General features: G+C 39.5%; 1 protein-coding gene across 4 annotated transcripts in view; it reads left to right on the top strand.

Moving 5' to 3' along the window:
* macrod2 (mono-ADP ribosylhydrolase 2) overlaps positions 1-15,598 on the top strand; it is a 1,153,479-nt gene that overhangs the window by 1,126,771 nt on the left and 11,110 nt on the right. For all 4 annotated transcript variants that reach the window (XM_062058480.1, XM_062058481.1, XM_062058479.1 and 1 more), the window contains one exon: positions 6,164-6,202. In XM_062058480.1, coding sequence (XP_061914464.1) covers positions 6,164-6,202 — 39 coding nt within the window. The remainder of the gene's footprint in view (positions 1-6,163; positions 6,203-15,598) is intronic.

The following is a 15,598-nucleotide window of genomic DNA, read 5'->3' as shown; positions in this document are numbered from 1 at the left end:
GTTGGGTCGAAAATAATACCCAGACTCTTTACCGAGTCGGCTTGTATAATTGTTCGGTTGTCAAATGTTAAGGTGGTGTTATTAAATAGATGTTGGTGTCTAGCAGGACCGATAATCAGCATTTCCGTTTTCTTAGCGTTGAGTTGCAAAAAGTTAGCGGACATCCATTGTTTAATTTCATTAAGACACGCCTCCAGTTGACTACAATCCGGCGTGTTGGTCAGCTTTAGGGGCATATCGAGTTGGGTGTCATCAGCATAACAGTGAAAGCTAACACCGTATTTGCGTATGATGTCACCTAGCGGCAGCATGTAAATACTAAAGAGTGCAGGGCCAAGAACCGAACCCTGGGGGACTCCGCATGTTACCTTAACATAGTCCGATGTCACATTGTTATGGGAGACGCACTGCATCCTGTCAGTAAGATAAGAGTTAAACCAAGACAAGGCTAAGTCTGACATACCAATACGTGTTTTGATACGCTCTAATAAAATATTATGATCGATGGTATCGAAAGCAGCGCTAAGATCAAGAAGCAGCAACATAGATGACGCATCAAAATCCATCGTTAGCAATAGATCATTAGTCATTTTTGCGAGGGCTGTCTCCGAAGAGTGATCTGCCCTGAAACCGGATTGAAAAGGTTCACAGAGATTGTTAGACGCTAAGTGTTCATTTAGCTGCTGTGCAACAATTTTTTCGAGGATTTTCGAGATAAACGGAAGGTGGGACACCGGTCGGTAGTTTACCATGAGGTCAGGATCGAGGTTAGGTCTTTTGAGTAGAGGATGAATAACCGCTTTTTTGAATGCTAGGGGAACAGTTGCCAGAGGAAAGTGATAAGTTTATAATATTTAGCACTGATGGACCTAATAATACAAAAAGCTCCTTGATAAGTTTCGCAGGAAATGGGTCAAGTAAACATGTTGTTTGTTTTGTCCCATTTACACATCTTAACAATTACTCTAATGTTATTTCATCAAAGAGAGAGAAACTATTTTGGAGGGCGGTATCCGTCGTATATACAGTCGTATCTGTGTTAATAGAACTCAGTTGTAGCTGGGACGCGTTGTCTTTAATCTCCTTTCTAATGACTTCAATTTTCTTATTAAAGAAATTCATAAAGTCATCTGCCGAGTGGGTGGAGCTACTGGGAGGAGTCCCTTGTTGGGTTAGCGATGCTACTGTACTAAACAAAAATTTAGGATCGTTTTTGTTGAGGTGGATGAGATTGGAGTAATATTTAGCTTTAGCTAAGGTAAGCATGCGTTTATAAGTTATTAAAGGCCTACTGAAACCTACTACTACCGACCACGCAGTCTGATAGTTTATACATCAATGATGAAATCTTAACATTGCAACACATGCCAATATGGCCGGGTTAACTTATAAAGTGACTTTTAAAACTTCCCGGGAAATATCCGGCTGAAACGTCGCGGTATGATGACGTATGCGCGTGACGAAGTCAGAGTAACGGAAGTTATGGTACCCGTAGAATCCTATACAAAAAGCTCTGTTTTCATTTCATAATTCTACAGTATTTTGGACATCTTTTGCAATTTGTTTAATGAACAATGAAGGCTGCAAAGAAGACAGTTGTAGGTGGGATCGGTGTATTAGCAGCGGACTACAGCAACACAACCAGGAGGACTTTGTTGGAGCGCTAGCCGCGCTAGCCGCGCTAGCCGCGCTAGCCGCCGACCTCACCTTGACTTCCTACGTCTCCGGGCCGCCAAACGCATCGGGTGAAGTCCTTCGTCCTTCTGCCGATCGCTGGAACGCAGGTGAGCACGGGTGTTGATGAGTAGATGAGGGCTGGCTGGCGTAGGTGGAGAGCTAATGTTTTTAGCATAGCTCTGTGAGGTCCCGTTGCTAAGTTGCTAAGTTAGCTTCAATGGCGTCGTTAGCACAGCATTGTTAACCTTCGCCAGCCTGGAAAGCATTAACCGTGTATTTACATGTCCACGGTTTAATAGTATTGTTGATTTTCTATCTATCCTTCCTTCTATCCTTTATTTTTTTGTTTCTATATGCAGTTAAAGCACGATGCTATCACGTTAGCTCATAGCTAAAGCATTTCGCCGATGTATTGTCGTGGAGATAAAAGGCACTGAATGTCCATTTTGCGTTCTCGACTCTCATTTTCAAGAGGATATAGTATCCGAGGTGGTTTAAAATACAAATCCGTGATCCACAATAAAAAAAGGAGAGTGTGGAATCCAATGAGCCAGCTTGTACCTAAGTTACGGTCAGAGCGAAAAAAGATACGTCCATCACTGTCTCTCAAGTCCTTCACTGTAACGTTCCTCATCTACGAATCTTTCATCCTCGCTCAAATTAATGGGGTAATCATCACTTTCTCGGTCCGAATCTCTCTCGCTCCATTGTAAACAATGGGGAATTGTGAGGAATACTAGCTCCTGTGACGTCACGCTACTTCCGGTACAGGCAAGGCTTTTTTTTATCAGCGAGCAAAAGTTGCGAACTTTATCGTCGATTTCCTCTATTAAATCCTTTCAGCAAAAATATGGCAATATCGCGAAATGATCAAGTATGACACATAGAATGGATCTGCTATTCCCGTTTAAATAAAAAAAAATCATTTCAGTAGGCCTTTAAACTATCACTCCATGCTTGATGGAAAACCTCAAGTTTAGTCGCGCGCCATTTACAATGATTTGCAAATACTTTTCAACTTATATTCAATAGAATACACTGCAAAGACAATATATTTCATGTTTAAACTGAGAAACTTGTTTTTTTTTTGCCAAATAATCATTAACTTAGAATTTAATGGCAGCAAAACATTGCAAAAAAGTTGGCATTTTTACCACTGTGTTACATGGCCTTTCCTTTTAACAACACTCAGTAAACGTTTGGGAACTGAGGAGATTTTTTTAAGTTGTTCAACAGTCCGGGGTCTCCATTGTCGTATTTTACGCTTCATATTGCGCCACACATTTTCAATGGGAGACAGGTCTGGACCACAGGCAGGCCAGTCTAGTACCCGCACTCTTTTACTATGAAGCCACGCTGTTGTTGAAATAAGCAAGGGCGTCCATGATAACATTGCTTGGATGGCAACATATGTTACTCCAAAACCTGTATGTACCTTTCAGCATTAATGGTGTCTTCACAGATGTTTAAGTTACCCATGTCTTGGGCACTAATACACCCCCATACCATCACAGATGCTGGCTTTTCAACTTTACGCCTGTAACAGTCCTGATGGTTTTCCTCTTTGGTCTGGAGGACACGACGTCCACAGTTTCCAAGAACAATTGGAAATGTGGACTCGTCAGACCACAGAACACTTTTGCGAAGATGCCGGTATTTCTGGGTGTTGTTGATAAATGGCTTTGGCTTTGCATAGTCGAGTTTTAACTTGCACTTACAGATGTAGCGACCAACTGTAGTTACTGACAGTAAAGTGTTCCTGAGCCCATGTGGTGATAACCTTTACACACTGATGTCGCTTGTTGATGCAGTACCGCCTGAGGGATCGAAGGTCCGTAATATCATCGCTTACGTGCAGTGATTTCTCCAGATTCCCTGATGATATTACGGACCGTAGATGGTGAAATCACTAAATTCCTTGCAATAGCGAAATGAGAAATGTTGTTCTTAAACTGTTCGACAATATGCTCACGCATTTGCTCACAAAGTTGTCACCCTCGCCCCATCCTTGTTTGTGAATGACTGCTTTTATACCCAATCATGGCACCCACCTATTCCCAGTTAGCCTGTTCACCTGTGGGATGTTCCAAATAAGTGTTTGATGAGCATTCCTCAACTTCCTCAGTCTTTTTTGCCACTTGTTCCAGCTTTTTTAAAACATGCTGCAGGCCCCAAACTCCAAATGAGCTAATATTTGCAAAAAAACAACAAAAGTTTTCCAGTTCGAACGTTAAGTATCTTGCCTTTGCAGTCTATTCAATTGAATATAGGTTGAAATGGATTTGCAATTCATTGTATTTTCTTTTTATTTACAATTTACACAGCGTGCCAACTTCACTGGTTTTGAGGTTTGTAATATGTTGGTGACATCAAGTTATGCCCCAAAGTATTGATACCCTAAGCAACTTTTTGATTGAATTATTATTGTTTTTTGTTTCGATGTTATGTCATAAATACATATGCTAATAATGTAGGGCTCTAATTGCAATTGATGCATGGACACTTATTGTATTTTCTTCTGCATTTGGCCTCTTTTTAAGCAATGACGCCGCCTTCCTAAAACGTCAGCACTAAACTTGCTTTGTAGATTGTTAACATCCCCTCTGGGTAGTTTTGTGCTTCAGAACTAAATCACACATTCTCTCACACACACACACGCACACACACACACACACACACACACACACACACACACACACACACACACACACACACACACACACACACACACACACACACACACAGACCAAAAAAGTGTTTTTGCTTCATCCTTCCTGCTGTTGGACTATCGGGGATTAAAAACTTCACTTCAGATTGTTGCATCAGATAAACTACAGACTGTTTCGGGGAGAATATATTTTTGATCAAGACAGCTGGTAGCAATAAAGGTTAAGATTTCCAGAGAATGGAACGCCGCATGTCAAACAATGATGCAACCTGGCACAAGCAAGCAAGACAGGTGACGACTGAGAGCAAGCAAACAACACAAAGAAAGATGTGGTGATAGAAGAGACACATTGCTTTATGTCATTGTTTACTCCAAAGTCTGCATCCTATAGCACACCGTTCATTTACACTGGCTGCAGCCTTCCTTTTGGAGATTATTTGACGTCCACTGCAGACTGCAAAATGCTTTTTTTCTTCCTTACATAGCTAAGCGGTTGTATTTCACGTCGCCGCTGCGCCACCAGGCTGCCGGTGAAGAGCAGGTATTTTTATGGTGTGCTTTGTTTGCCTGATTGTTGCTGCAAAAAAGGGGGAAGCAGCGAGGTTTGCTCGGGGAGTGAGAAAAGAGGAAGGAGTTGTGTGACTACAGAGATAACGGGCCGTATAGAGCAGTGTTTTTCAACCTTTTTTGAGCAAAGGCACATTTTTTGCGGTGAAAAAATCTGGAGGCACACAACCAACAGAAATCATTAAAAAGCAAAACTCAGTTGACAGTAAAAAGTCGTCGTCGCAATTGTTGGATATGACTTTAAACCATAACATGCATCACTATAGCTCTTGTTTCAAAGTAGGTGTACTGTCACCACCTGTCACATCACACTCTGATTTATTTGAAGTTTTTTGCTGTTTTCCTGTGTAGTGTTTTAGTTCTTGTCTTGCGCTCCTATTTTGGTGGCATTTTCTCTTTTTTTGGTATTTTCCTGTAGCAGTTTCATGTCTTCCTTTGAACGATATATCCCGCATCTACTTTGTTTTAGCATTCAATAATATTTCAGTTGTTTTTATCCTTCTTTGTGGGGACATTGTTGATTGTCATGTCATGTTCGGATGTACATTGTGGACGCCGTCTTTGCTCCACAGTAAGTCTTTGCTGTCGTCCAGCATTCTGTTTTTGTTTACTTTGTAGCCATCAGTTTTCTGCATAGCCTTCCCTAAGCTTCAATGCCTTTTCTTAGGGGCACTCACCTTTTTGTATATTTTTGGTTTAAGCATTAGATACCTTTTTACCTGCACGCTGCCTCCCGCTGTATCCGACATCAACAAAGCAATTAGCTACCGGCTGCCACCTACTGAAATGGAAGAGTATTACACGGTTACTCTGCCGAGCTCTAGACAGCACCAACACTCAACAACAACACACCATTTGCAGACTGTAATTACTGTTTTGCAAAACATATTTTTAACCCAAATAGGTGAAATTAGATAATCTCCCACGGCACACCAGACTGTATCTCACGGCACACTAGTGTGCCGCGGCACAGTGGTTGAAAAACACTGGTATAGAGGATGCGGAGAGAGGATTGGAGCAAAGGGGGGTTTTGCAGGCTGCCTTACAGGGATGTCACTTTGCAATTAATTTTGCACGCATTGCTCTCCACTGTCGAGTATGTTTTGTTCTTTTTTTTAAGTGCAATTCAAGGAAAGCATTGTATTACCAGGCATGAGAGGCTTTTAGGTGTACATTATTACCATAACACATGCAAGGCATTAATTTGCATCTTACAATAACATGTTTTTATGTGTGTGCTTCGCATTACAGATGTCTCTGAGACGGCTGAGACTGGCACCAGCAATGGAGGTGAGGAAATAGGTGGATGGATGTATTAACGCCTCTTGACAATCAAGAGAAGCCTCTACTGATGTCCACTGCCCACATCATTTCTTCTTTCACTCCCCTTGCTTCTGAAAGATCACACTTTATAATAGCAATAAGGCTATGAAAAGGAATGCAATACCGATAAATCCAATTCAAAAGCATATTTTAAGATAGTATCTTTCAGTAAAAATACCTTTGTGGCATAAGGGACAAGGTTGGAAATGGAACTACTGACTTTATTTATTTACATTATGTACAGACATAATTGCATTTGAATATGACTTATAATATTTGAGTATTAGTTCAACCATATGGTATTTTCACATCATGGTTTATTTTGTTCCAATGCTGGCAAGTTGCATGGAGGAGAGGATTTGGCAAAAATACCTAATTTGACTCGCAAATGAAAGCAATTAAGCTAAAATAACCATTTTTTTTTGGGGGGGGGGGGCAAATTTGTGATTAAATATAATGGGTTCTTCCTCTGTATTCCTTTACAAATCATTTAGTTATGCAGTGTTTTTACGACATTGTGTCGACAACGTTGTGGTTAAAGTTAAAGTTAAAGTACCAGACTAGGTGTGGTGAAATTACTCTCTGCATTTGACCCATCCCCTTGTTCCACCCCCTGGGAGGTGAGGGGAGCAGTGAGCAGCAGCAGTGGCCGCGCTCGGGAATCCTTTTGGTGATTTAACCCCCAATTCCAACCCCTGATGCTGAGGTAATGGGTCCCATTTGTATAGTCTTTAGTATGACTCGGCCGAGGTTGGAACTCACAACCTACCGATCTCAGGGTGGACACTCTAACCACAAGACCACTGAGCAGGCCTTGTTATGTTTGTTCACAGCTTTTTTGGACTCGTATTGAGCTATCAAAACCAGCAACATGTAAAAAGGCTAAAAAAAAAATGTGTGAAAAGCATACAGCGCAGTAGTAAAATTGCTGCGGTGCAGCCGATCAATGGGTGGATGAAACGTTTGTACAATGAAACAAGGTTCGTAAACATAAGCATATTTGTATTCGGCCTGTGGTTTGTAAATCGAAAAGTTTGTAGAAAGAGGAGTTTGCAAATCGAGGTTCCACTTTTTTCACAAGTATATTTTAATATATTCTATATAATGAACATTATTGTTGGTAGTTACTAACTCAATTCTGGTGACATTTTAGTGTGTGAGTTGGTATGGCAGGCATTCTGTTCTCAGCTTCTGTCAGACAGAAATGAAAGAAAAAAGCAGTACCTGTCATACGCATTATAATTTCTGTGTCCTTTACAGGACCCCACATAATCTGTCTACTGGCCTCACGTCCATGGCCTGTTACAGGTTCCATCTGCTCACATTATTACAAATGTGACTTTGGTGCAAACTATATTATTTCAATGGTGCCCGATTGAATAGTGCTGGGTGATGGTAAACCTTCTTTCAAGTTCTAACACATTGCACGTAGTTTACTCCCGGTTGTGTTGGGAACATCGGAGAATTGTTTAAAGCAATCGGTTTTATTTTTTTGTTGGTAAATATGAGATGATATTATCATCACCCTTCAACATCACTGTCAATGCAAACAAGAAAGTGTAGTACAGTGGAACCTCGATTTACGAACTTTTATTGAACATGGTTTGTAAACAGAACATATGTATAGTGAAGCAGAGTTCCCCATAAGAATCAATGTAAACATGAATAATTAGTTCCAACACACTTTGAAGACATTATAATGCATATATTTTAGTGCTGTCCAACGACTAAAGTATTCAATCGCAATTAATTGCATTTTGTTCATAGATAACTTCAAATTAATCGCGATTACCGCAGAAAGATATCATTTTTCGTCATTATTAAGTGCATCCTAAACAGATATTTTTTTTACGTTTTTAATACCCTGACTGGACAATTAATTTGCTTTAATGGAATGTTTTTAAACATTATGTTTTTTGAAACAGCTCAACACAAAAAGGATATAAACACGCTTTTAAATAAAACACATTTAAAAGTTACTGTGTGTTGGTGTCTTGCCAGAGTTTGTATTTTGTAGGAATACAGAATTTGTATTCCTTTTGGATCACTTGCATTTAGAGGAGAGGAGCTACACTTCCATGTTTAGATAGCAGATTTACGCATTAATAACCCAAGATGTAGATTGTTACGATCATGCTTTGATTGTCAAAGATTTTAAATGATGTATAACTACCAGATTAAAAGTTTCTGATATTCTGTACTTTACACGTTAATGGAATTCATATCTCTGCATGACAATGTTTTAACCTTCTCTACCTACGTATTAATAAAATGTAATATTCAGCCTGTTATACATTGTGTAATTGAAGACTATCAATCAGAACACGTTATAAAATAATATACAATAGCTATGGTAATATTGTGTAATGAACTGTTACTACCCGATGTGGGCTGCAGAGGGCGGTGGAAGGAACGCCTGTATTATTAAACCTGGTCTCAATGGTAGCAAAGAAAAAGACGAGTTTGTTCAAAGACAATAACCCTACTTAATATCACTGGTGCCATTTCAAAACACTTAATTTCAATCTGCCAGAAAACATTTATTTAGGTAGAAATATCACAGAATAGCATGATCGTATTGTAAGACAATCTTTTGTTGTTTTGTTGGTTAGACCGGATGCGAAGTGTAGCGCTATTATTGTGAAGCCGCCAACCAAACGTGTGTGTTTGGTATTGGAAAAGACTTGACATGTTTTAACGAAAATCTCAGATAAAAGTGACTTAGGCTTCATCTCTAACGTCTTTGTTCCTGCTGAGCTTGTATTCCATCTAATTTAAGCAGTTCGAGGAACAATCTACATGTAATGTTACAAATGCCATGGCTTTGGATCTGAGATTTCCATAAGGTCCCCTTTCTTCAAGCTTGTGGCACATCAGTAACTGGACGCCATTACACATTTCCCCAAGCTACCGGACGGGCCGAGGGTCAAAAACGTTAATCGTGCGTTAAAAAAGTTAACTTTGACGGCCATACTAATATGTAAATTATATATATATATATATATATATATATATATATATATATATATATATATATATATATATATATATATATATATATATATATATATATATATATATGGATTAAAAATCCCTTTTTATTCCAGACAACACAACAGCATTACAGCTAGCTTAAACGTCAACACACACAAAAGTCTCGTTGGTGGGCTTCAAAATGTTAACCACGATGTTGCTACAATAAAACACAAATAAATGAAAATCATATTACCTTGTGTCGGCGTATATATGTGGGATTGTTCAACACGTTTGGAGTTTCCGAGTGATAAAAAAGCAGTGCTTTTGCCCCGTCACCGCTGGCAATAGCAGAAATTAGCAGTGTGAGGCAATCCTTCATCAGCTTGTGTCCCGGTAGTGCCTTCTCATTCGCTGTAATAAAAGTCTGCTGTGCATTGTTTACGGTCTCATCACAATTCAAGACTTATTGCAGTAGAAAACCCCCTTCGTTGATAAAATCCTCAAAATGAAGATATTGCAAGCTGGAGGCAGACTAGCTAAAATGTTATCTCCAAGCGGTTGTCTAGCAACCCGAAGCTATACAGCGAGACTGTAAGAGTTTGGACACATTTAAAGTGTTTCTATAAGACAGGCTGACACAGCTCTGACTGGCGAAAGGTACGACACATGTGGAAATAAACAAGTCAGTGGTGTCGCTCGCCGTCGAAACTCTTCACAATGGCTGCGCCCTTGTGTACAGGATGTGATGTCATTAAAATGGCAGCCACCGATGACTTCAAACGGCATGCACAATGAACGAATGAAGCGCTTGTACACCGAGACATGGTTCGCACACAGAGGCATATTTGGCATAATGTAGAGGTTCGTAAACTAAAATGGTCGCAAAGAGAGGTGTTCGTAAATTGAGGTCCCACTGACTGTCGTAGTTTATTTCTGATATGATAAAAACGAAATAAATAATGATATAAAAAATGCATATATATAAATATACAGTACAGGCCAAAAGTTTGGACACACCTTCTCATTCAATGTGTTTTATTTATTTTCATGACTATTTACATTGTAGATTGTCACTGAAGGCATCAACACTATGTATGAACACATGTGGAATTATGTACTTAACAAAAAAAGGCGAAATAACTGAAAACATGTTTTATATTCTAGTTTATTCAAAATAGCCACCCTTTGATCTGATTACTTTTTCGCACACTCTTGGCATTCTTTCGATGAGCTTCAAGAGGTAGTCACCTGAAATGGTTTTCACTGGACAGGTGTACTTGAAGCTCATCGAGAGAATGCCAAGAGTGTGCAAAGCAGTGATCAGAGCAAAGGGTGGCTGTTTTGAAGAAACTAAAATATAAAACATGCTTTCAGTTATTTCACCTTTTTTTTGTTAAGTACATAACTCCACATTCATAGTTTTGATGCCTTCAGTGACAATCTATATTTATATATATATATATATATATATATATATATATATATATATATATATATATATATATATATATATATATATATATATATATATATATATATATATTTAACAATTCAGTGAATTATAAATATAGAAACAAATACTTCACAATGAAAACACATAATACATGTAAACAATACATAATGATTAGGTTTTTCATATCCAAAAAGGAGTGGGAAGAAATGAAACTTATTCACTCCCACCCGTTATTCATTAATTAACTACCTAGTGTTCTTTTCATTACCATCTATACAATGATTGATGTACTGATTGTATTTTAATATGTAATTAAAAATCTTAATATCACATACAAACACATTTTTTGTCACACATACGCAGTACTAATTGACGGTAACATGTGGGGAAACGTGGGTGGTCCATGTTGCAGGGACATGCGGTTTTGACAAATTCAGTTGGCAAAACGAAGATGATTGGCCAAAATGTGTGATTCAGGGATTGGACAAAGCTGCAAGAATGCACTACATGTGCGTTGATTGGTTGAATTTGCATGATTCTGCGTGATCGCAACATTGCGAAATGCTGGAGGGTTGCCTGGTGAGAATATACGCCACCTCTTTCCCAAAGTAAGTTGTGATAGGCTCCACCTCAGTTGTTACCCTAATGAGGACAAGAGGTATAGAAAATGGATGGATGGATGAAATAAAGTTCTCACGGTGGAGTAATTGACATTGAACAAATATGAGGACAAAGTGAGATGAGAATTCAGTGTCAAAGGCGACTACTTTGAACTACACATAAGATCTATAGTTGCCAAGGCATCACTCAACCATATTCTTTGTCAAGTATATTGCAGCTTTTCATCCATCAACATTCTTTGCACCTTTCAGTGTGTGTACCTGTACAACACTCGACTGTGGTCCCATGCACTTATAAAGGCACTGGTATGTGTGGCTGTGTGGGCTGAAGCTAATATTAACCATTACAAACAGATGTGAATCCACTTTCTTAAAAGTAGACTTAAGAAGAAGATATTGCTGAACCGAAGTTGTTGTAGTGATGATTAAAAACAATTTTATATCTTGTACAATATTAGAACACAACAATAGAATCACAGACAATGCTATATAAATCATCAAGGTGAGAGGTGCACTAAAAAGAAATGCAAAAAAATTCAGTAGCGGTGCAGCAGCTGGAGAAACACACACATATATATATATATACAGTGTATATATAGATATATAAATATATTTCTTTAATAAACTGAATCGATTGTATGTTTACGATGACAGTCGAAGAAAAGCCGCACAAAAAGCTGTACGACCCAGAAAATCAGTATGTTTGGAGGGGAAAGCTTTTGGCCCCTTCTACACTAAGGTTATCCAGGGTAAATCCCACCTAACCGTATCAGTGTCCACACACACACAATGGTCGTTTAAGACCCCTTCCCACCCTCCGTCCGCCGGCGCAATGCAACTAGTACGGGCGTCATAGTCACCTCTGACCTGGAAGTGTATCCTTACCCTGTGTTTCAATGTAGACTTTTGCTACATTTCTTTTAACAGTAAACCTTGCTTGCCTCACCATCAGCAGCTGTTAGTGAATCACACCTGAACCATCATACATGAATCAGATCTTTAATGGACATCTGGAAGTAAACAATGTGATGAAGAACATTTTACAACAATCATAGATATCTGTTCAGAACACTGTGCTTGGAGGCTGAAATTGGCGGTCGTACTTGACGGCTGCAACCACTTCATGGCTTCACAATAGTTATGGAGTACAAAACTATACTTTGAGTAATCCCACGACATACATCGCGGACAATAACTATTAATAGTCTGCTTTGCCAGTCCAAATGTATTCGCTGTTTTTCGTAGTCTGTCGTTGTCTCCCCTTCGACAAATGGACAAAGTTTTTCACTAAGTAGAATCACAACTGAACTGGAAATTCGACAGTTCTCTTGCCGTTCAGCTGGCACAACACACTCGTTGACAAACATATCCCACCAGGCTGCCGTTCTTCCAGGCCGTCTATGTTGCCGTCTGAGATGTGTTGTATCTGAAATAGCTGCAATCGCGCGTTTGCTTCTCTTAAAGTATTCATGTGTGATTTCCACAAGGGCATGTCTGGATGACTCGCCTCCATCTTTCTGACGTCACTTCCTGTGTGGGCCGTGGTCTTTCTGGCGTCACTTCCTCTCCGAACTCAGTTTGTAAACTTTAAAGTTTAAAGATTAAAGTACCAATGATTGTCACACACACACTAGATGGGGTGAAATGTGTCCTCTGCATTTGACCCATCCCCTTGGGGAGCAGTGGGCAGCAGCGGCGCGGCGCCGCGCCCGGGAATCATGTTGGTGATTTAACCCCCAACTCCAACCCTTGATGCTGAGTGCCAAGCAGGGAGGTAATGGGTCCCATTTTTATAGTCTTTGGTATGACTCAGCTGGGAATTGAACTCCAACCTACCGATCAATGAGTCCATACAAAGCTAAGAGCCGGAGATTCAAGAAATAGACGACGCACTTACCCGTGTAAAAAATTATCCAAGGTGGGTAACCTTAAACGCTGGTTTAGTGTGGCTGAAACGAGGCTTAGGCTAAATAATTATTCGTTTAAGGGGTTATCCGGCTTAATGTAGACATAGCTTTTATCTCATACTGGGCCACATTGTGTCACACTTTAAAATCTCCTGCTATAAACAATTGTGCCGATCAATCACAACACACCCAAATGTGTCATATTTTGTAAAGCGATTTTATGAAAACATACATTGGAGTGTCGGTCACTTCACAGCAAACTAGTTCTTAAAGGGAAACTGAACTTTTGGGGGAATTTCGCCTATTGTTCACAATCATTATGAGAGACAGGAACACACGTCTTTTTTTTAAAAAGGATTTTAAACATGATAAAAAAAAACGCTTAAAAGATACGGCTAATGGGAGTCACCGTTATATCCTTAAAGCCTTCTGAAACAACTTTAAAACCCTCCCTCAACCTTTTATATACACACTGCAAGTAAACATATATTGTATTAACAGACACATTTATAACAATATATAATATGTACAACATTTACTGCATTATGGTCATGTTTTTGCATTACCGGAACTTCTTTCCTCAGCACATTTATTTCGGTTTCCATAGGACCTCACTTCTGACTTCCAGAAAAAAAACGCAAGTGTGTTCTTACCATGGCAGACTTGGTAATAGACAACGAAGACGACTATCTTTTTGAGTCTGAATATACGGAGGATAAACTGCTGCTTATAGAACCTTAGTGAGCGCGATGAGGCTAAAACGTTGGAGCAGACTGGAGAGATTGAGATAGGTGTGACTCAGAACTGCAAATGTGGAACTTGGATCCAAGCAATGGCAGCACATATGGTGTGTTTAACCAAACTAAACCGGAAAATATTTCCCCGGCCAGCTGGACCAAACGCACAACTGTCCATCAAGTGAGTCACTATTTTATTGATGGTGATACATGCAGCAAACTTTGCTATTGTTCGTACAATGGCGTATACTGTCAAGCTAGCTGTGTACAAACAAAACATGAAATGTGGGCTAATACTTTACAGATACTGTAATATGATTGTTCATATTTTTATAGTCGGTACAGATTGGTGTCCTATCGCATTGTGTTGTGCATTACCAACTCAAAAGCCATTCATTTGTTGACACAGTTGCTGGTTTATCTCTTGCCGTAGCTAGTTCACGGCTAACACCGTCCTCTTTGAGAAGAAATATGTACAGATTCCGGACAGGGAGGACGGATGGTACGAAAGAGTGAGGGAAGCCATCTATGTCAAGGTTGAAAAACCATCCCTGAACAGAGGGGGTGGTCTGCAACACCACCTGTCTCCCACATACAACACTGTCCTTTCAACCATTCATAAAATACTCTACAATTTAGCCTCCAACAAATAACAGGAGTTAGAAACATTCTGGTCACAGATGGTGACCCGAATGCTACTTGTGCCATTTGTTTACAACTGAATGGAACGCTTACTTGGGGGATTCCGAATATTTTGGACTGGTAGTAGTCGATCCACAGCGATCGTTCTGCACCACAATACATCAATGCTAAAGAGGGGAAATTACGCTTCAACGACTGTCGTGTTGGCTTAGATAGTAAGATTGCTCGTTTGCATTAAAACAGTTGTTTTTTGTCACTACGATAGGGCGAAACCCTCCTTGCCCAGGCACACCCTCCTGGTTTTGGAAAATAAATATTTGGGGTTTTGGCACCAACCGCTAGATCTGACCAATTTAAGTCTATGAGCACGAACTGATGAAGCCTATTCGGATTAAATGCGAAACGTCTTCTAAAACAAACCAAACAGTCCAGTTGCGATCGATTAAATGCCCTGATATGATAACGATCTGGATGAATGAGAATATTCATAGACATGCTCTCATATCATTTAACAAAGTTAATCCTGTCGAACTGTAATGAATGAATGAATGAATGAATGAATGATCTTTATTGTCATTGTGCATGTACAGGTACAGGTCCAACGAAATTTAAGTTGCTTCCCTAAGGTGCTTTGCATTTTTTTTTAAAAGAAGCAACCACACAATATACAAAAACAACACATTATATACAATATGCAATATGGCCTAAGACCACTCTAAGAGGCAATGTAAAGAAAACGAGACAGTAAAAAGTATAAAGTGACTAGTGAACTGACTAGAGAGGAGTAATGCTGGTTCCCAGTGTGCTGAGGGGGTGGGAGTCAGCATTTTCTACCTCCTATGCTGTGCAGGCATTTTATTTTGGATTAAATATGTAAATAAATATGATAAATATTGTCCAGTTGGCGTGTAATCGCTGATTGCACAGTCCCGGATCGTGATTGACCGGTGGCTTCCTCATGTTGCACGTGAGGGAGTTTTTATTTTATTTGTTTTATTTTTACATTCCAGCTGAGTTTAGTGCAGTTA

Source organism: Entelurus aequoreus, linkage group LG09 (assembly GCF_033978785.1).
Source record: "Entelurus aequoreus isolate RoL-2023_Sb linkage group LG09, RoL_Eaeq_v1.1, whole genome shotgun sequence".
NCBI classification, from domain to species: Eukaryota; Metazoa; Chordata; class Actinopteri; order Syngnathiformes; family Syngnathidae; genus Entelurus; species Entelurus aequoreus.
The sequence above is the reverse complement of the archived record's forward strand: the minus strand, read 5'-3'. Positions and strand labels throughout refer to the sequence as shown.